General features: G+C 45.0%; 1 protein-coding gene across 1 annotated transcript in view; it reads left to right on the top strand.

Moving 5' to 3' along the window:
* The window catches only part of med16 (mediator complex subunit 16), a 58,763-nt gene that overhangs the window by 13,737 nt on the left and 25,505 nt on the right, over nt 1-19,521 (top strand). The window contains exons 7-9 of the mRNA XM_072482670.1: nt 1,157-1,368; nt 10,295-10,501; nt 14,613-14,823. Coding sequence (XP_072338771.1) covers nt 1,157-1,368; nt 10,295-10,501; nt 14,613-14,823 — 630 coding nt within the window. The remainder of the gene's footprint in view (nt 1-1,156; nt 1,369-10,294; nt 10,502-14,612; nt 14,824-19,521) is intronic.

The raw sequence follows: 19,521 nt of genomic DNA, 5'->3' as shown, positions 1-19,521 counted from the left end.
TGGCATCGTTTTCAGGCCTGTTTGACTTTACTTTCCTTCACTTGACTGGAAATATACTAATCGAGAAATTCTCCAGAATATACTTAAGAGACCCTTCCTCCTCTCTGTCTTTTACACTACTACAATCCCAGTCTATAGTCGGCAAAATTACTGCAGCATCATTACTCTACTCTAGTTTCTGCACCTTTCTGTAATTTCTTTGCAGAGTTGCTTTTCTGTATCTTTCCAAATAGTTGGTGGATACACTCAGTAGTGTAATGGTACCTCTATTATTTCTCTAACAAAATTGATTCTGTCCTTGATCTCTTCAGGATACATCCCTTCCCTCCAGCATTAATATTCTCCTTAACTGTCATATCCGCGCCATCTCATTTTTATCCTTCCCTGAACACCTTGTATTTAGTACTCAGTCCTGACCATTTTTGCGCCAAATCTCTATTGTCATTAAAACATCTTCTGCCTATTTGCACCTGCAGCTCACCAACCATATTTGCTTTGCTTTATGCATTTACATATGTGCACTGTTAGCATAATTTACCCCTGATTTCATTAACTGTTGGTTTGACCCCACTTTAGTATCTATTTCTCAAGCTCCTACAACTGATGACATGCACTGTATGTGTGTTTGACCAATACTCAAGTCTGTCCTGGAATTCCCACGTGGACCTGGATGCGCACTCCATGGGACTTGGGTGCCCTGTTATATCTGGTTTTTAGACTAACTATACATGACAAATTATTCAAAGACATATTTAAAAATGGGTTTACTTTTTATTATACTTTTGTAACAACGGTATTTTGATTAGGTAATTGTTTGTTGGACTAATGACATGATGGCTTTTTAGTCCATGCATTGATCCAAATTAAGAATGGGGTTCACTAATGTCCTTTAGGGAATGAAATCTAATATTCTTACCCAGTCTGACCTAAGTATGACTCCAGATGTACAGCAATGTGCTTGACTCTTTAAAAAATGCCCTCCTGAAATGGCCTAAAAAGCCACTCAGTTCAAGGACAATTAGGGATGGGCAACAAATGCTGGCCTAGCCAGCGACTCCCAGATCCTATGAATTAATTTTTAAAAACGAGCTGTTTCATGAGTGTATTTGCGTCCGATATTCTTGTACTAAGCTCTAACCTTTCTTCCTCCGTCTAGGCCTTGCATTAGCATTCCATGATGGAACTATTCACATTGTTCACAGGCTTTCACTACAAACTATGGGAGTTTTCTACAGCACTCCTTCCCAGCGACCAACCGATGATCAAGCCATTAAACGACAGCGTACAACTGCATGTTCTGTGCACTTCAAAGCATTACAGTTGTCCTGGACTTCATTGGCACTTGTTGGAATAGACAACCATGGAAAGGTAAGAACTAAGTTAGAGTAATTAATGAGTACATGCAACAATGTCAAACATATTAACAAAATTAGGCGGTCATTTCAAATTTTGAAGCTCACCCTTCCAGAAAAATGCAGTATATTGCAGAAATATTTCCCCCTTCAAGGCACCATTTCTATTTGTGGACCTAACTGAATTTGTAGCTTATTTCACTATTGAGTTTAAACTGTTGTATTCACAAAGGTAGAAAATATAATGACTTGGGATCCTCTTCGTAGAGCTGGACTAGTTAGATGAAACTTGATTCCCTTGCAGTGTCACTGCGTGCCATTGTGCATCTTTGTGACCCCTGCCCTGCCCCCTCTCTGGTAATCATAGAATCATAGAACCCTTACAGTGCAGAAGTAGGCCATTCAACCCATTGAATCTGAACGGACCCTGTGAAAGATAACCCTATCTAGACACACGCCCTCACCCTATCCTAGTAACCCCACCTATCCTTTTGGACAATAAAGGGTAATTTATCATAGCCAATCCACTTAACCTGTAAATCTTTGGACTGTGGAAGGAAACCGAAGCACCTGGAGGAAACCCACGCAGGAACGGGGAGAATGTACAAACTCCATACAGTCCACAAGGCTTGAATTGAACCCACGCTCATGGCGCTGTGAGGTAGCAGTGCTAACCACTGCCACCGTGCCACCGATTGTATAGGCAAACTAAAAATATATAAGACCATAAGACATAGGAGCAGAAGTAGGCCACTTGGCCCATCGAGTCTGCTCCGCCATTCAATCATGGCTGATATTTTCTCATCCCCATTCTCCTGCCTTCTCCCCATAACCCCTGATCCCCTTATTAATCATAACCTATCTACCTCTGCCTTACAGACACTCAGTGAATTGGCCTCCACAGCCTTCTGCGGCAAAGAGTTCCACAGATTCACCACCCTTGGGCTGCAAAGAATTCCTCTTCATCTCTGTTTTAAAGGATCGTCCCTTTAATCTGAGATGGTGTCCTCTGGTTCTAGTTTTTCCTACAAGTGGAAACATCCTCTCCACATCCACTCTATTCAGGCCTCACAGTATCTTGTACGATTCAATAAGATCCCCTCTCATCCTTCTAAACTCCCAACGAGTACAGACCCAGAGTCCTCAAACGTTCCTCATACGACAAGTTCTTCATTCCAGGGATCATTCTTGTGAACCTCCTCTGGACCCTTTCCAAGGCCAGCACATCCTTCCTTAGATATGGGGCCCAAAACTGCTCACAATACACCAAATGGGGTCTGACCAGAGCCTTATGCAGCCTCAGAAGTACATCCCTGGTCTTGTATTCTAGCCCTCTTGACGTGAATGCTAACATTGCATTTGCCTTCTTAACTGCCGACTGAACCTGCACATTAACCTTAAGAGAATCGTGAACAAGGACTCCCAAGTCCCTCTGTGCTTCTGCTTTCCGAAGCATTTCCCATTTAGAAAATAGTCGATGCCTAGATTCCTCCTTCCAATGTGCATAACCTTACACTTTTCCACATTGTATTTCATTTGCCACTTCATTGCCCACTCTCCGAGGTTGTCCAAGCCCTTCTGCAGCCTCCTTACTTTCTCAATACTATCTGTCCCTCTACAGATTTTTGTATCATTTGCAAACTTAGCAACAGTGCCTTCAGTACCTTCTTCCAGATCATTAATGTATATTGTAAAAAGTTGTGGTCCCAACACAGACCCCTGAGGCACACCACTAGTCACCGGCTGCCATCCTGAAAAAGACCCTTTATCCCCATTCATTGCCTTCTGCCAGTCAGCCAATCCTCTATCCATGCCAGGATCTTACCCTTAACACCATGGGCTTTTAACTTATTTAACAGTCTCCTATGCGGCACCTTGTCAAAGGCCTTCTGGAAATCTAAATAAATCACATCCACTGATTCTCCTTTGTCTAACTTGCTGGTTACCTCCTCAAAGAACTCTTAACAGATTTGTTAGACACGACCTCCCTTTGAAAAAGCCGTGCTAACTCAGTCCTATTTTACCATACACTTCCAAGTGCTTCGCGATCTCATCTTTAATAACAGACTCTAAAATCTTACCAATGACCGAAGTCGGGCTAACCGGCCTATAATTTCCAGTCTTTTGCCTCCCTCCCTTCTTAAACAGTGGTGTTACATTAGCTACCTTCCAGTCCTCTGGGACCCTTCCTGCCTCCAGTGATTCCTGAAAGATCATCACTAATGCCTCCACAATTTCCTCAGCTATCTCTTTTAGGACCCTGGGGTGTCCATCGATCCAGGTGACTTATCCACCTTCAGATCTTTCAGTTTCCCTATAACATTCTCCTTAGTAATGGTCACTGCATTCACCTCTACACCCTGGTTCTCCTGGAGCTCTGGCATCCCACTGGTGTCTTCTACCGTGAAGACTGATGCAAAGTAACTATTCAGTTCGTCTGCCATTTCTTTGTTTCCTATTATTACTTCTCCAGCCACATTTTCTAGTGGTCCAATGTCTATTTTTGCCTCTCTCTTACCTTTTTTATATATATATATTGAAAAAATCTCTTCCTGTCTTCCTTTATATTACTAGCTAGCTTGCACTCGTACTTCATCTTCTCCCCCCTTATTGCTTTTTTAGTTGCCCTCTGCTCGCTTTCAAAGGCTTCCCAATCCTCTGGTTTCCCAATGCCACTTTGTATGCTTTTTCCTTAGCCTTTATGCTGACCTTGACATCCCTCGTCAGCCATGGATGCCTTGTCCTCCCCTTAGCATGTTTCCTCCTCCTTGGGATGAATTTCTGTTGTGCCTCCCTAATAACCCCCCAAAACTCCTGCCATTGCTATTCCACTGTCTTCCCTGCTCGACTCCTTCTCCAATCAACTCTGGCCAGCTCCTCCCTCATGTCTTTGTAGTTACCCTTATTTAATTTTAATACTGTTACATCTGATTGCAGCTTCTCCCTCTCAAACTGCAGGGTAAATTCTATCATATTGTGGTCACTGCTCCCTAAGAGTTCCTTCACCTTAAGTTCCCTAATCACGTCTGCCTCATTACACATCACCAAATCCAGAATTGTCTGTTCCCTAGTAGGCTCTGTCACAAGCTGCTCCAAAAACCCATCTCTTAGACATTCCACAAATTCCATTTCTTGGGATCCACTACCAACCTGATTTTCCCAGTCCACCTGCATATTGAAGTCCCCCATGATTATTGTAATATTGCCTTTTTTACATGCCTTTTCTATCTCCTGATTTATTTTCTGCCCCACATCCTGACTACTGCTAGGGGGCCTGAACATAACTCCCATCAGGGTCTTTTTACCTTTGCAATTCCTCAACTCTACCCACAGAGATTCTATGCCTTCTGATTCTATATCGCTCCTTGCTATCGATTTAACTTCATTCCTTACTAACAATGCAACCCCGCCCCCTTTGCCCATCTGCCTGTCTTTTCGATAGGACATATATCCTTGGATATTTATTTCCCAGCCCTGATCCCCTTGCAGCCACGTCTCTGTGATGCCCACAACATTGTACCGGTCAATTTCAATGTGCGCAACAAGCTCATTTACCTTGTTCCGTATACTGCGCGCATTTAGGTACAACACCCTCAATCCTGCATTGGCCACCTCCCTTTTCACACTCTTCTCTGTCACTGTACCCTGTACTGTGGCACTTTTTGATTTTTGACTATGGCTTCTTTGATTTTTGACTATGGCGAACCGCATGGTTCGGTTGGAGCAGCAATTGGATGCACTTAGGAGCATGCAGGTGGCGGAAAGCGTCATAGATCGCAGTTATGTAAATGTGGTCACACCCAAGGTGCAGGCAGAGAAATGGGTGACCACCAGAAAGGGCAGACAGTCAGTGCAGGAATACCCTGTGGTTGTCCCTCTCTCGAACAGATATACCCCTTTGGATACTGTCGGGGGGGATAGCCTATCAGGGGAAAACAGCAGCAGCCAGAGCAGTGGCACCACGGCTGGCTCTGATGTTCAGAAGGGAGGGTCAAAGCGCAGAAGAGTAATAGTAATAGGGGACTCTATAGTCAGGGGCACAGATAGGCGCTTCTGTGGACGTGAAAGAGACTCCAGGATGGTATGTTGCCTCCCTGGTGCCAGGGTCCAGGATGTCTCCGAACGGGTAGAGGGAATCCTGAAGGGGGAGGGCAAACAGGCAGAGGTCGTTGTACATATTGGTACTAACGACATAGGCAGGAAGGGGCAGGAGGTCCTGCAGCAGGAGTTCAGGGAGCTAGGCAGAAAGTTAAAAGACAGGACCTCGAGGGTTGTAATCTCGGGATTACTCCCTGTGCCACGTGCCAGTGAGGCTAGAAATAGGAAGATAGAGCAGACAAACACGTGGCTAAACAGCTGGTGTAGGAGGGAGGGTTTCCGTTATCTGGACCACTGGGAGCTCTTCCGGGGCAGGTGTGACCTGTATAAGATGGACGGGTTGCATCTAAACCGGAGAGGCATAAATATCCTGGCCGCGAGGTTTGCTAGTGTCACACGGGAGGGTTTAAACTAGTATGGCAGGGGGGTGGGCAAGGGAGCAATAGGTCAGAAGGTGAGAGCATTGAGGGAGAACTAGGGAATAGGGACAGTGTGGCTCTGAGGCAGAGCAGACGGGGAGAAGTTGCTGAACACAGCGGGTCTGGTGGCCTGAAGTGCATATGTTTTAATGCAAGGAGCATTACGGGTAAGGCAGATGAACTTAGAGCTTGGATTACTACTTGGAACTATGATGTTGTTGCCATTACAGAGACCTGGTTGAGGGAAGGGCAGGATTGGCAGCTCAACGTTCCAGGATTTAGATGTTTCAGGCGGGATAGAGGGGGATGTAAAAGGGGAGGCGGAGTTGCGCTACTTGTTCGGGAGAATATCACAGCTATACTGCGAGAGGACACCTCCAAGGGCAGTGAGGCTATATGGGTAGAAATCAGGAATAAGAAGGGTGCAGTCACAATGTTGGGGGTATACTACAGGCCTCCCAACAGCCAGCGGGAGATGGAGGAGCAGATAGGTAGACAGATTTTGGAAAAGAGTAAAAACAACAGGGTTGTGGTGATGGGAGACTTCAACTTCCCCAATATTGACTGGGACTCACCTAGTGCCAGGGGCTTAGACGGGGCGGAGTTTGTAAGGAGCATCCAGGAGGGCTTCTTAAAACAATATGTAAACAGTCCAACTAGGGAAGGGGTGGTACTGGACCTGGTATTGGGGAATGAGCCCGGCCAGGTGGTAGATGTTTCAGTAGGGGAGCATTTCGGTAACAGTGACCACAATTCAGTAAGTTTTAAAGTACTGGTGGACAAGGATAAGAGTGGTCCGAGGATGAATGTGCTAAATTGGGGGAAGGCTAATTATAACAATATTAGGCGGGAACTGAAGAACATAGATTGGGGGCGGATGTTTGAGGGCAAATCAACATCTGACATGTGGGAGGCTTTCAAGTGTCAGTTGAAAGGAATACAGGACAGGCATGTTCCTGTGAGGAAGAAAGATAAATACGGCAATTTTCGGGAACCTTGGATGACGAGTGATATTGTAGGCCTCGTCAAAAAGAAAAAGGAGGCATTTGTCAGGGCTAAAAGGCTGGGAACAGACGAAGCCTGTGTGGCATATAAGGAAAGTAGGAAGGAACTTAAGCAAGGAGTCAGGAGGGCTAGAAGGGGTCATGAAAAGTCATTGGCAAATAGGGTTAAGGAAAATCCCAAGGCTTTTTACACGTACATAAAAAGCAAGAGGGTAGCCAGGGAAAGGGTTGGCCCACTGAAGGATAGGCAAGGGAATCTATGTGTGGAGCCAGAGGAAATGGGCGAGGTACTAAATGAATACTTTGCATCAGTATTCACCAAAGAGAAGGAATTGGTAGATGTTGAGTCTGGAGAAGGGGGTGTAGATAGCCTGGGTCACATTGTGATCCAAAAAGACGAGGTGTTGGGTGTCTTAAAAAATATTAAGGTAGATAAGTCCCCAGGGCCGGATGGGATCTACCCCAGAATACTGAAGGAGGCTGGAGAGGAAATTGCTGAGGCCTTGACAGAAATCTTTGGATCCTCGCTGTCTTCAGGGGATGTCCCGGAGGACTGGAGAATAGCCAATGTTGTTCCTCTGTTTAAGAAGGGTAGCAAGGATAATCCCGGGAACTACAGGCCGGTGAGCCTTACTTCAGTGGTAGGGAAATTACTGGAGAGAATTCTTCGAGACAGGATCTACTCCCATTTGGAAGCAATTGGACGTATTAGTGAGAGGCAGCACGGTTTTGTGAAGGGAAGGTCGTGTCTCACTAACTTGATAGAGTTTTTCGAGGAGGTCACTAAGATGATTGATGCAGGTAGGGCAGTAGATGTTGTCTATATGGTCTTCACTAAGGCCTTTGACAAGGTCCCTCATGGTAGACTAGTACAAAAGGTGAAGTCACACGGGATCAGGGGTGAACTGGCAAGGTGGATACAAACTGGCTAGGCCATAGAACGCAGAGTGTAGCAATGGAGGGATGCTTTTCTCATTGGAGGGCTGTGACCAGTGGTGTTCCACAGGGATCAGTGCTGGGACCTTTGCTCTTTGTAATATATATAAATGATTTGGAGGAAAATGTAACTGGTCTGATTAGTAAGTTTGCAGACGACACAAAGGTTGGTGGAATTGCGGATAGCGATGAGGACTGTCTGAGGATACAGCAGGATTTAGATTGTCTGGAGACTTGGGCGGAGAGATGGCAGATGGAGTTTAATCCGGACAAATGTGAGGTAATGCATTTTGGAAGGGCTAATGCAGGTAGGGAATATACAGTGAATGGTAGAACCCTCAAGAGTATTGAAAGTCAAAGAGATCTAGGAGTACAGGTCCACAGGTCATTGAAAGGGGCAACACAGGTGGAGAAGGTAGTCAAGAAGGCATACAGCATGCTTGCCTTCATTGGCCGGGGCATTGAGTATAAGAATTGGCAAGTCATGTTGCAGCTGTATAGAACCTTAGTTAGGCCACACTTGGAGTATAGTGTTCAATTCTGGTCGCCACACTACCAGAAGGATGTGGAGGCTTTAGAGAGGGTGCAGAAGAGATTACCAGAATGTTGCCTGGTATGGAGGGCATAAGCTATGAGGAGCGATTGAATAAACTCGGTTTGTTCTCACTGGAACGAAGGAGGTTGAGGGGCGACCTGATAGAGGTATACAAAATTATGAGGGGCATAGACAGAGTGGATAGTCAGAGGCTTTTCCCCAGGGTAGAGGGGTCAATTACTAGGGGGCATAGGTTTAAGGTGAGAGGGGCAAAGTTTAGAGTAGATGTACGAGGCAAGTTTTTTACGCAGAGGGTAGTGGGTGCCTGGAACTCACTACCGGAGGAGGTAGTGGAAGCAGGGACGATAGGGACATTTAAGGGGCATCTTGACAAATATATGAATAGGATGGGAATAGAAGGATACGGACCCAGGAAGTGTAGAAGATTGTAGTTTAGTCGGGCAGTATGGTCGGCACGGGCTTGGAGGGCCGAAGGGCCTGTTCCTGTGCTGTACATTTCTTTGTTCTTTGTTCTCTGCCTTGCACTTTCCCCCTTACTGCTTTTTTTTTCTGGCCCTGTTTTACTTCCCTCCAACATCCTACATTGGATCCCATCCCCCTGCCACATTAGTTTAAACCCTCCGCAACAGCTCTAGCAAACCCCCCCGAGGACATCGGTTCCAGTGCTGCCCAGGTACAGACTGTCCGGTTTGTACTGATCCCACCACCCCCAGAACCGGTTCCAATGCCCCACAAATTTGAATCCTCCCTCTTATACCATCTCTCGAGCCACACATTCATCCTATCTATCCTGACATTCCTACTCTGACTAGCTCGTGGCACTGGTAGCAATCCTGAGATTAATACCTTTGAGGTCCTACTTTTTAGTTTAACTCTTAACTCCCTGAACTCAGCTTGTAGGACCTCATCCCGTTTTTTACCTATATCGTTGGTGCCTCTGTGCACCACAACAGCTGGCTGTTCACCCCCCCCCCCCCCCCCCCCCCCCAGAATGTCCTGCAGCCGCTCCGAGACATCTTTGACCCTTGCACCAGGGAGGTCTTGATTGCGTCCGCAGAACCGCCTGTCTATTTCCCTTACGATTGAGTCCCCTATCACTATAGCCCTGCCATTCTTCTTCCTGCCCTGCTACGTAGCAGAGCCAGCCACGGTGCCATGAATCTGGCTGCTGCTGCCTTCCCCTGGTGATCCATCTCCCTCAACAGTATCCAAAGTGGTATATCTGTTTTGCAGGGAGATGACTGCAGGGGACATCTGCACTACTTTCCTACTCTTGCTCTGTCTTTTGGCCAACCATTTTCTATCTCCCTCAGCAACTTTCACCTGCAGTGTGACCAACTCGCTAAACGTACTATCCACGACGTCCTCAGCATCGCGGATGCTCCAAAGTGAGTCCATCCGCAGCTCCAGAGCCGTCAAGCTGTCTAACAGGAGCTGCAACTGGACAGACTTCTTGCATGTGAAGGAGCCAGGGTCAGTGGAGGTGTCCCGGAGCTCCCACATCGCACACAAGGAGCATGACACGGGTCTGGGATCTCCTGCCGTGCCTTAAACGTTAGGTTAACTTTTACAACTACAATTCCAAAAAACGAAAAAATAAATAAATAGACAAATGAAAAGAAAATCCCCCCCCCCCCCCCCCACCTGCTTTTCGATCAAAGTAGCTTAAGGTGACTGACACTTAACTGCCAACCAGTTATGTGAGTGGGTGGGGCAGCCCCCTGTTAACCTTCACTGCACAATATATCAGCAACATCTTTAGCAGTTGCTTTTGGACCGTTCTTCATTGTTTGAAAGTTGATTCGTGCTCATAAAATTATAGAAATGAATACCGAAAGAGGGCATTCAGCTCTTATACACACTGTCTGCTTTTTTAAATAATTAGGAGTTACTCATGGTGCAATGCCTTGTTATCTTGTTTCCTCACAGTTGAGTATGCTGAGGATATCCCCCTCGATGGGTCACACATTAGATATGAACACATCCCTGCGCCACCTGCTTTTCCTACTGGAGTACTGCATGGTGACTGGTTACGATTGGTGGGACATCCTCTTGCATGTGCAGCCTAACATGGTGCAAAACCTAGTGGAGAAATTACATGAGGAATATACACGCCAGAATCAGGCTTTGCAACAGGTAAAGGATTAATGGAATATCAGTGTGTGCTGGTTAGAAACCTGTCTCTGGAATACCCGCTTGTTTCTGCATTGATTATGGTTTGGTTTTTGCTAGTTATTAAACCTGTAAGTACAAACACAAGCCTAGATTGACTCAATGGACAGAATTCTTCTAACCTTCTCTGACGGGTTTGTGGTGGGCGGGCGAACACAGAATTTGGCAGAAGCCAAATAGTCAAAAATCCGCTGGTGTAAACCATGTTGCATTTCTCCCAAAAGCGGATTGGACTTCCCAATGCCAGGTGGCGAAAATGTCATTTGCATCTCATGAATGCTCATTAAAGCAGCCAGCATCCTATCCGATCTTTCAATCTTGAGTCATGACAGCCGGAAATTACATCAACATCAAACCCAATTGCTAATGAGTGGCGTGCACAAGGCGAATCTCAGTTCGCCAGAGACTTCAGTGTGAGTGCAACAACTTTGGACAGAACAACATGCAGAAGGCCAAGGAGGTGGATGAGGACAACTAACAATGGAAGGCAGAGGGAAGACTATGGGGAGGGAAGCTGGACCACGACACGGCTGCATGAAAATCTCACAAAAAGGGGGTCATAAGGGATACCACATCCTTTACTGGAAGAGGATGCATGAATATTCCAGTTGCGTTGGGTAGAGGTCCAAGCGGGGCATGGGAGCCTCCCAGGTGATGGGCTCAGGCGGAGGGTGTTTGAATCAGGGAACAGACTTTTTCTTGAGGCTGCTAGCCTCTTTCCTCTGGGTTGCTGACATCCTGCAGGGTCTGGTGAAGTCAGGTGGACTGGAGAGAGTGATACGTGTGTGCTGGACTGGTGTATAAATATGATGCTGGGAACTTCGAACCTGCCAGCTGACGGTGGGAGGACAAATAAGCTGCTGGACCACCAGATGACTCGGAGGAGAACACGCTTGTGCATAATCAATGAGGTTCCAAGCTCCGAATCGTTATTCTGGTTGGTGAGACAGGAGCCGTCGCCACTGAATTTAGTCTCAATGGGAGAATTCCGTCCTACCTTACTGACAAAGTGCAAGGTCTTGGAAAACTGCTCAACATGGAGTGTGGCTAAAGGACAGAATTAAGAATGGTTTAGCAGTTCTGCAACTTCCTGTAGCCCTGGCAAATCAGTTGGTTTTGACAGTTTTGAATCTTGTATGTGTTCACTAATCTTCTCCGTGGTGCTGATTAATATTTAAACATCTTAATTAGAAGGGAAAAATTAGGAGAGATTTAATCGAGAAAATCCTAGATATGGATTCAGATATTTAAAACCATGCTTGCTACAATTGTTAAATACTATGTTGAGCCCAACAGGCGGTGAAGGCTTGGGTCACTGTCTGTGCGGAGTCTGCATGTACTCCCCGTGTCTGCATGGGTTTGCTCCCGGGTGCTCCGGTTTCCTCCCACAGCTCAAAGATGTGCAGGTTAGCTGGATTGGCCATGCTAAATTGCCCTTCGTGTCCAAAAAGGTTAAGTGGGTTACTGGGTTATGGGGATAGGGTGGAGGTGTGGGTTTAAGTGGGGTGCTCGTATCAAGGGCTGGTGCAGACTCAATGGACCGAATGGCCTCCTTCTGCACTGTAAATTCCATGATCTAAGTACTACGACTGCTAGGGTGCTGTTCTTTGAGCTTAAATTGCACTCTCTTGGAATGTTGACGGAGACTGAGGATAGGATACAAGGTGGAGAATTAAAATGACAGGCAACCAGAAACTGAGCCATGCTGGCAGACTGAAACATAGGAACATAAGAATAAAGAGCAGAAGTAGGCAATTCAGCGCTTCGAGCCTGCTCTGCTGTTCAATCAGATCATGACTGATCTCTTCCTGGTGTCGAATCCTCTGCAATGGCAATGTTGCACAAAGCAATTACTCATCTGTATTTGCTCATCCCAGTGTAGAGGAGATTAATACTGTATACAAAATTGAAGTGCCAGTAAACCACTGTTTCACCTGGAAGGAGTGCATGGGGCCTTGAACAAAGTGAACCATATCATGGTTCTGGGAGGGAGGGAAAGGGCTGACAGTATGTGTGTGAAATGGAACAGGTATGACCCGGGGCCTTGACAGCTAATGTGGGGGCTACCCTTCATTCGAAGGGCTCCACTTCCACCCCACCAGCCTCTAAATGTAACAGATCATTCTCTGTCCTTTTAGTCACCAGTGTGATGTCACCACAAAACGCATCTTCCTATCCCTCTTTCAGTATTGCAAAGGGATCATTCCCTCTGTGACACCCTGGTGCACACCATGCCCCTAACATGCTCTCCATGCAAATACAGGAAATGCAACATTGCCCTTTTACCTCCTTACTGAAATTCATTGCGTGTACTTTTTTCAATCTAGCATACCACTTTGTGGAACATCTCTTCAGCCTGAAAGTGTAACCTAAATTTCTGGTCATCTGTCATTTTAATTCTCTACATCTTACCTCCCACTCTGCCCTTGGGCTCTTGCAGTTTTCCAGTGAAGTTCAACATAAGCTTAGAACCAACATTTATCTTTCAAATACGTAATTTACAATCTTCTGGACTCAACATTGAGTTCAGCAATTTTAGGTCATAACCTCTGCCGCCATGCTGTTGTCTTTCTCCTTGCTGGTTTGTATTTTTTTCTCTTGAACCATTTTGTCATTTAATCACTTCTGCCCTCCACCATCTCACAGACCTTTTGTTGTTTTTCCTACTCCATCCCTTGTCATTTGCTCAAAACCAATGGCATCTCTAACTCTTCCCAGTCCTGATAAAATCTTGTTCTGAAACATGAGCTAATTTCTTTCTCCACAGATATTGGAACATTTCCAGCATTTTCCACTTTTATATGATTTTCTGGTCATTTATTTCATTGCTACTCAGAAGTTATTTTTAAATTTATTCTTTTTTGGCATTACTGGCAAAGTTTAAATTTGTTGCCTATCCCTAATTGTCCTTGATCTGAGTGGCTCCCTAGGTCATTTCAGAGGGCAGTTAAGATTCAATCACATTATTGAGGGTATGGAGTCACATAGAGGCCAGCCGCCAGACCAGGTAAAGATGACAGATTTCTTTCCCTGAAGGTGTGATCGGAGGAGGGAACCAGATTGGTTTTTACAGTTTTACAGCGTTCAATTTCAAATTTTAGTCATTGAATTTAAATTCCACAGCTGTCTTGGTGGGATTTGAACCCATGACCCCAGAGCATTAACCCTGAGCTCTTGGCCAGTTCAGCGACAATACCACTACGTCACCGTCTCCCATTACAAATTGGTTGTCATGTTTCCTCCATTACAGCAATGACTATATTTCAAAAATACTTCATTGGTTATAAAGCATTTTGGGATTGGGTTGTGGGAGGGACTATGTGTGTGTATGTATATATATATATATATATATATATATATATTTTTTTTTTTTTTTTTTTTTTTCTCACAGAATTTACAGTGCAGAAGGAGGCCATTCGGCCCATTGAGTCTGCACCGGCTCTTGGAAAGAGCACCCTATCCCCGTAACCCCACCTAAACGTTTTGGACACTAAGGGCAATTTTTCATGGTCAATCCACCTAACCTGCACATCTTTGGACTGTGGGAGGAAACCGGAGCACCCGGAGGAAACCCACGCAGACACGGGGAGAACGTGCACATTCCGCACAGACAGTGGCCCAAGCCGGGAATCGAACCTGGGACCCTGGAGCTGTGAAGCAACTGTGCTGACCACTGTGCTACCGTGCTGCCCTGATGAATATATATTACAAGTTTCTCAGTCATTTCGGTTTGGGGTTTGGAGCGTATCAAAATACTTAGCTGCTGCAGTTTTTCTGGCTGAGTTGAGAAATTAATGCCAGCAATTCTTTGTATATGCCAAATGCTTTTTTGCACATCATACACTAAGTAATGACATTGTTAGAGAGTACAGCTGTACCCTGGTTGCTGAAGATCAATTTTTTGGGGCGATGTTCTGTAACATTCTGTTCATAGACCTTTGTCATCCAACTTTCCTGAAATGATGTCTTGAGAGAACAGTTAGTTTTGCCTGATTTATTACACTGTTTCCTTTCTTGGTGACTTGATGGTATTCTTTCTGTGCATATTTAAATTACTTTATTTCCTTTGATTAAGGTTCTGTCTACACGAATTGTTGCCATGAAAGCATCTTTGTGTAAGCTGTCAACCAACACATTGGCAAGAGCTTGTGATTTCCATGCAAAACTACTGTTGATAGCAATTGGTTCTACACTTAAATCCCTCCTTCGACCACACCTGCTCAACACACCAGACAAGAGCCCTGGAGAGCGACTAACTGAGATCTGTTGTAAAAACACCGACACTGGTATGTGACTGATTTGTGTGGTGCCAGTAATGAAAACACAATAAAATAACTTTTATTAAAGCCTTAGGATTTGTTGGAGGGAAGAAATACTCAGAGTCTGTTCTCGACCGCGTGGAGTTGCAAAAGTTGCGTTTATTTGGAATTGCTGTGTGCACACAGGAGTGGCAAGTACTGCTGCTAGCTTTAGTTTGCAAAAGTCAACTCTGATCACAGTCAGAATTACACACATATATTTAAGGTTCTTTCAGATTTACAAGTAGGCATTGACATCATAATTCAGTCGGAACAATACAAGGTGATCAGTATGCATATTTTCTAGTCCCTTTAATGGGAAAACTATCCGCTAATACAATGCTTCTTTACAATCTCCTGAATTCTGTTCAACATATTTCCTTTACCCTGAACTTCTGATGGGGTGTTCATGTGTTTTTATCCTCTGCACTGGGCTGGACAATGAATCTGCTACAGACAGGCTTGAGCCATGATTTCTGTGACGTGCGTCCTCTTTCTTATCCTAATGCCCTGTGAGATGATTGAATTATCTCCAGTGCAGGTGACCTTTCTTTAAGGTCCAACATTTTAACCCCTTGCCTGCTGGTTTTTCCCTTGACCTGTGCTGTTATAATACTTGAGACATCTTTATTATTACTTATATCAATTCTGACACACATAGCAATTTCTTCCGCTAACAGGATTCTTCAATTTAGACATTGCTGCAAATGTTTTCAAGTTTGCACTATAGATTGCAGATGTTTTTAAATGCAAGAATAGTTCTCACATTCTGACTTTCATTGTTCCAGCTATTTTCAAAGTGCAAATGTCATCTTTTATTTCCCAAATTCCATATTACTATGTCTATGTAAAATCCAGATAAGGCAGAACTGGAATCATTGCTTAAATCCTGTTTATTCTTCATTGCTGCTGAATATCTTAACTAATTTCCCGATCGTAAGATAGCACCAAACAGTTTGTAGACATGTTAGAGCGGTATCATCGCATTCCCAGCACATTGCTGCAGGTGTTCATCAGGTAGTGTCCTAGGCCTAGTCATCTCCACTAGTTTTATCAGTCAACCTCCCACCATCAAATGGTCATAAATGGGCTGTTCAGTACCATTCACAACTCCCCAGATACTGAAACAGCCCATGTGGCAAGACTTTCAGCCTTGAGGTGATAGGTGGCAAATGACATTCATGCACCCAAGTGGCAGGCAATGATCATCTTCAACAAGAGAGAATCTAACCATCTCTCCTTGACATTCAATGGTATTATCATTGTTGAATCCGTCACTATCAACATCCTGGGGAGAATTACCATTGACCAGAATAGAATCATAGAATTTACAGGGCAGAAGGAGGCCATTCGGCCTATCGAGTCTGCACCGGCCCTTGGAAAGAGCACCCAACTTAATGCTAGGATGTTACTAAGAGTGAGGGACTCTTGTGGAGGGATTGCAAAAGCTGGAATTATTGTTCTAGAGCAAAGAAGGTTGAGATGAGATTTGAAAAAATCGTTGAAATTCATGAAGTTTAGCTAGAACCAATAAATTCCATTGGCATCAGGGTTGATAATCAGAGGACACAAATTTTGATAAAAGTGAATTACTGCGGATGCTGGAATCTGAAACCAAAAAGAAAATGCTGGAAAATCTCAGCAGGTCTGGCAGCATCTGGAGGGAGAGATAAGAGCTAACGTTTCGAGTCCAGATGACCCTTTTGCAGCATTTTCTTTTTGGACACAAGTTTTGAGGTCACTGTCAAAATAACATCATGTTGACATCGAAAAGGAGGAGGTATTGAGTCTTTTAAAAGACATTAAGGTAGATAAGTCTCCTGGGCTGGATGGGATTTACCCCAGAATACTGAGAAGCACGGAAGGAAATTGCTGGGGCCTTGACGGACATCTTTGTATCCTCATTGGCTACAGGCGAAATCCCAGAGGACTGGAGAATAGCTTATGTGGTACCGCTGTTTAATAATCTGAAGAAAGGTAGCAGGGGTAATCCTGGAAACTATAGGCCGGTGAGCCTCACGTCGGCAGTAAGTAAATTATTGGAGAGATTTCTCAGGGACAGGATTTGTATCCATTTGGAAACAAATGGACTCGTAAGCGATAAACAAAATGATTTTGTGAAAGGTAGGTCGTGCCTCCCTAACTTGATTGAATTTTTTGAGGAGGTGACAAAGATGATTGGTATGGGGAGGGCGGTGGATATTGTTTACATGGACTCCAGTAAAGCCTTTGACAAGCTGCCTCATGGCAAACTGGTACAAAAGGTGAAGTCACATGGGATCAGAGGTGAGGTGGTAAGATGGATACAGAACTGGCTGTCACGCAAGTAGAAGGGTGTTTTTCTGAATGGAAGGTTGTGACTAGTGGTGTTCCACAGGGATCTGTGCTTGACCCTCTGGTGTTTGTGGTGTACATAAACAACTTGGAGGAAAATGTAGCCGGTCTGATTAGTAAGTTTGCGGATGACACCAAGGCTGGTGGAGTGACAGATAGTGTTGAGGATTGTCAGAAGATACAGCAGACATAGATCGGTTGAAGACTTAGGCAGAGAAATGGCAAATGGAGTTTAATCTGGACAAATGTGAGGTAATGCATTTTGGTAGGTCTAACATAGCGGGGAAATGTACCGTAAATGGCAAAACTTGGTAATATAGAAAGTCAGAGAGATCTAGGCGTGCAAGTCCACAGATCTTTGCAGGTCGCAACACAAGTGGACAAGGTAGTCAAGAAAGCAGATGGAATGCTTGCCTTCATTGGACGGGACATAGAGTATAAAAACTGGCAAGTCATTCTACAGTTATATAGAACCTCTGTAAGGCTGCACTTGCAATATTGTGCACAATTCTGGTCGCCACACTACCAGAAGGATGTGGAGGCTTTGGAGAGGGTGCAGAGGAGGTTTACCAGGATGTTGCCTGGTCTGGAGGGTGTTAGCTATGTGGGGAGGCTGTATGGACTTGGACTGTTATCATTAGAAAGACGGAGGTTGAGGGGTGACCTGATAGAGGTCTACAAGATTACGAGGGGCACTCTTTCCCAGGGTGGAGGGGTCAGTCACGAGGGGGCATAGGTTTAAGATCCGTGGGGCGAAATTTAGAGGAGATGTGCGAGGCAGGTTTTTACGCAGAGGGTAGTGAGTGCCTGGAACACGTTGCCAGGCGAGGTTGTGGAAGCAGATACATTAACGGCGTTCAAAAGGCATCTCGACAAACATGTGGATGAGATGGGTATAGAGGGATATGGAACAAGGAAGTGCTGTGGGTTTTGGCAAAGGTTGTGTGCTGCACGGTAGCACAAGTGGATAGCACTGTGGCTTAACAGCGCCAGGATCCCAGGTTCGATTCCCCGCTGGGTCACTGCCTGTGCGGAGTCTGCACGTTCTCCCTGTGTCTGCGTGGGTTTCCTCCGGGTGCTCCGGTTTCCTCCCACAGTCCAAAGATGTGCAGGTTAGGTGGATTGGCCATGATAAATTGCCCTTAGTGACCAAAAAGGTTAGGAGGGGTTATTGGGTGACGGGGATAGGGTGGAAGTGAGGGCTTAAGTGGGTCGGTGCAGACTCGATGGGCCGAATGGCCTCCTTCTGCACTGTATGTTCTATGTTAGTATTATGACCAGTACAGGCTTGGAGGGCCGAAGGGCCTGTTCCTGTGCTGTATTGTTCTTTGTTCTTTATAACCAGCCTTGAAATGAGGAAATACTTTTCTACACAAGTTGTCATTTTGAATGCATTACCTGAAAGGGTGGTAGAAGCAGATTCAATAGTATCATAGAAATATAATTTTGAAGAGGGAAAAATAACACGGCTATGGCAAAGAGCAGAGGACACTGTGATTAATTGGATAGTACGTGTGAAGAGTCAGTGTAGGCTGAATGGTGGTTTCTGTGCAGTAATATTTGTTACAATGCTGTTTGGGACCATTAACATTTAAAGAAGAAGTCTGAATACCCAGCAATTCATACACACAACTTTGTGACTGGATTTCACATTTGTGTAAAACAAATTTCATATCAAAAGGAATTAAAGTGAGCACTATGAACTTAGCTAATGCAAATGATGAGCTCAGTTTTATTTTTATTTGCCCCAAGAATTTGCTTATAAGTTACAATAACCTGAAGGTGCATTGACTTCACTGGAGACCAACTCAAAGGTACTTCACAGCCCTCTGCAAGTCAGCTTAATTCTCCTTGATGGTCCAGATCACCTCTGTGGTAAGATCCTATGGGGGTCCTCCCATTAGGTTTTTAACTTAAGTGACCCTGCACCTTTATCATTACTGACCACAAGACTGTGGGTGCCTTAGTTCCTTCAATGGGTCACTGGCCTTTACCCAACTGCCTTGTCATAGCTTTTCAAGCTAACTGCGCTGATTGCATCTGTTACAATGCTCTATGAGGATCACTGCAGATTCTTACACAACCTGTACGTCAGAGCAAATCTTCCAGCTACTTTTTTCTCATGAAATTGTTATGATCTCGTCAATTTCCCAATGACAGACATTAAGCTAACTGACCTGTAGTTCCGTCTTTCTGTCTGCCGCCTCTTTGAACAAAGGAGTCACATTTATCCAGCAGAGGGCAGCAGAGCGGAGCCGCTGATTGGCCGCTGCGGGGAAAATTTGCATCAGTGCATTGCGGTCACTGTATCCAGAAGGTGGTTTGTGGAGGAGCTGTTGTCAAGTGATAGTT

Source organism: Scyliorhinus torazame, chromosome 18, assembly GCF_047496885.1.
Source record: "Scyliorhinus torazame isolate Kashiwa2021f chromosome 18, sScyTor2.1, whole genome shotgun sequence".
NCBI classification, from domain to species: domain Eukaryota; kingdom Metazoa; phylum Chordata; class Chondrichthyes; order Carcharhiniformes; family Scyliorhinidae; genus Scyliorhinus; species Scyliorhinus torazame.
This window is presented reverse-complemented; position numbering and strand designations above follow the sequence as displayed.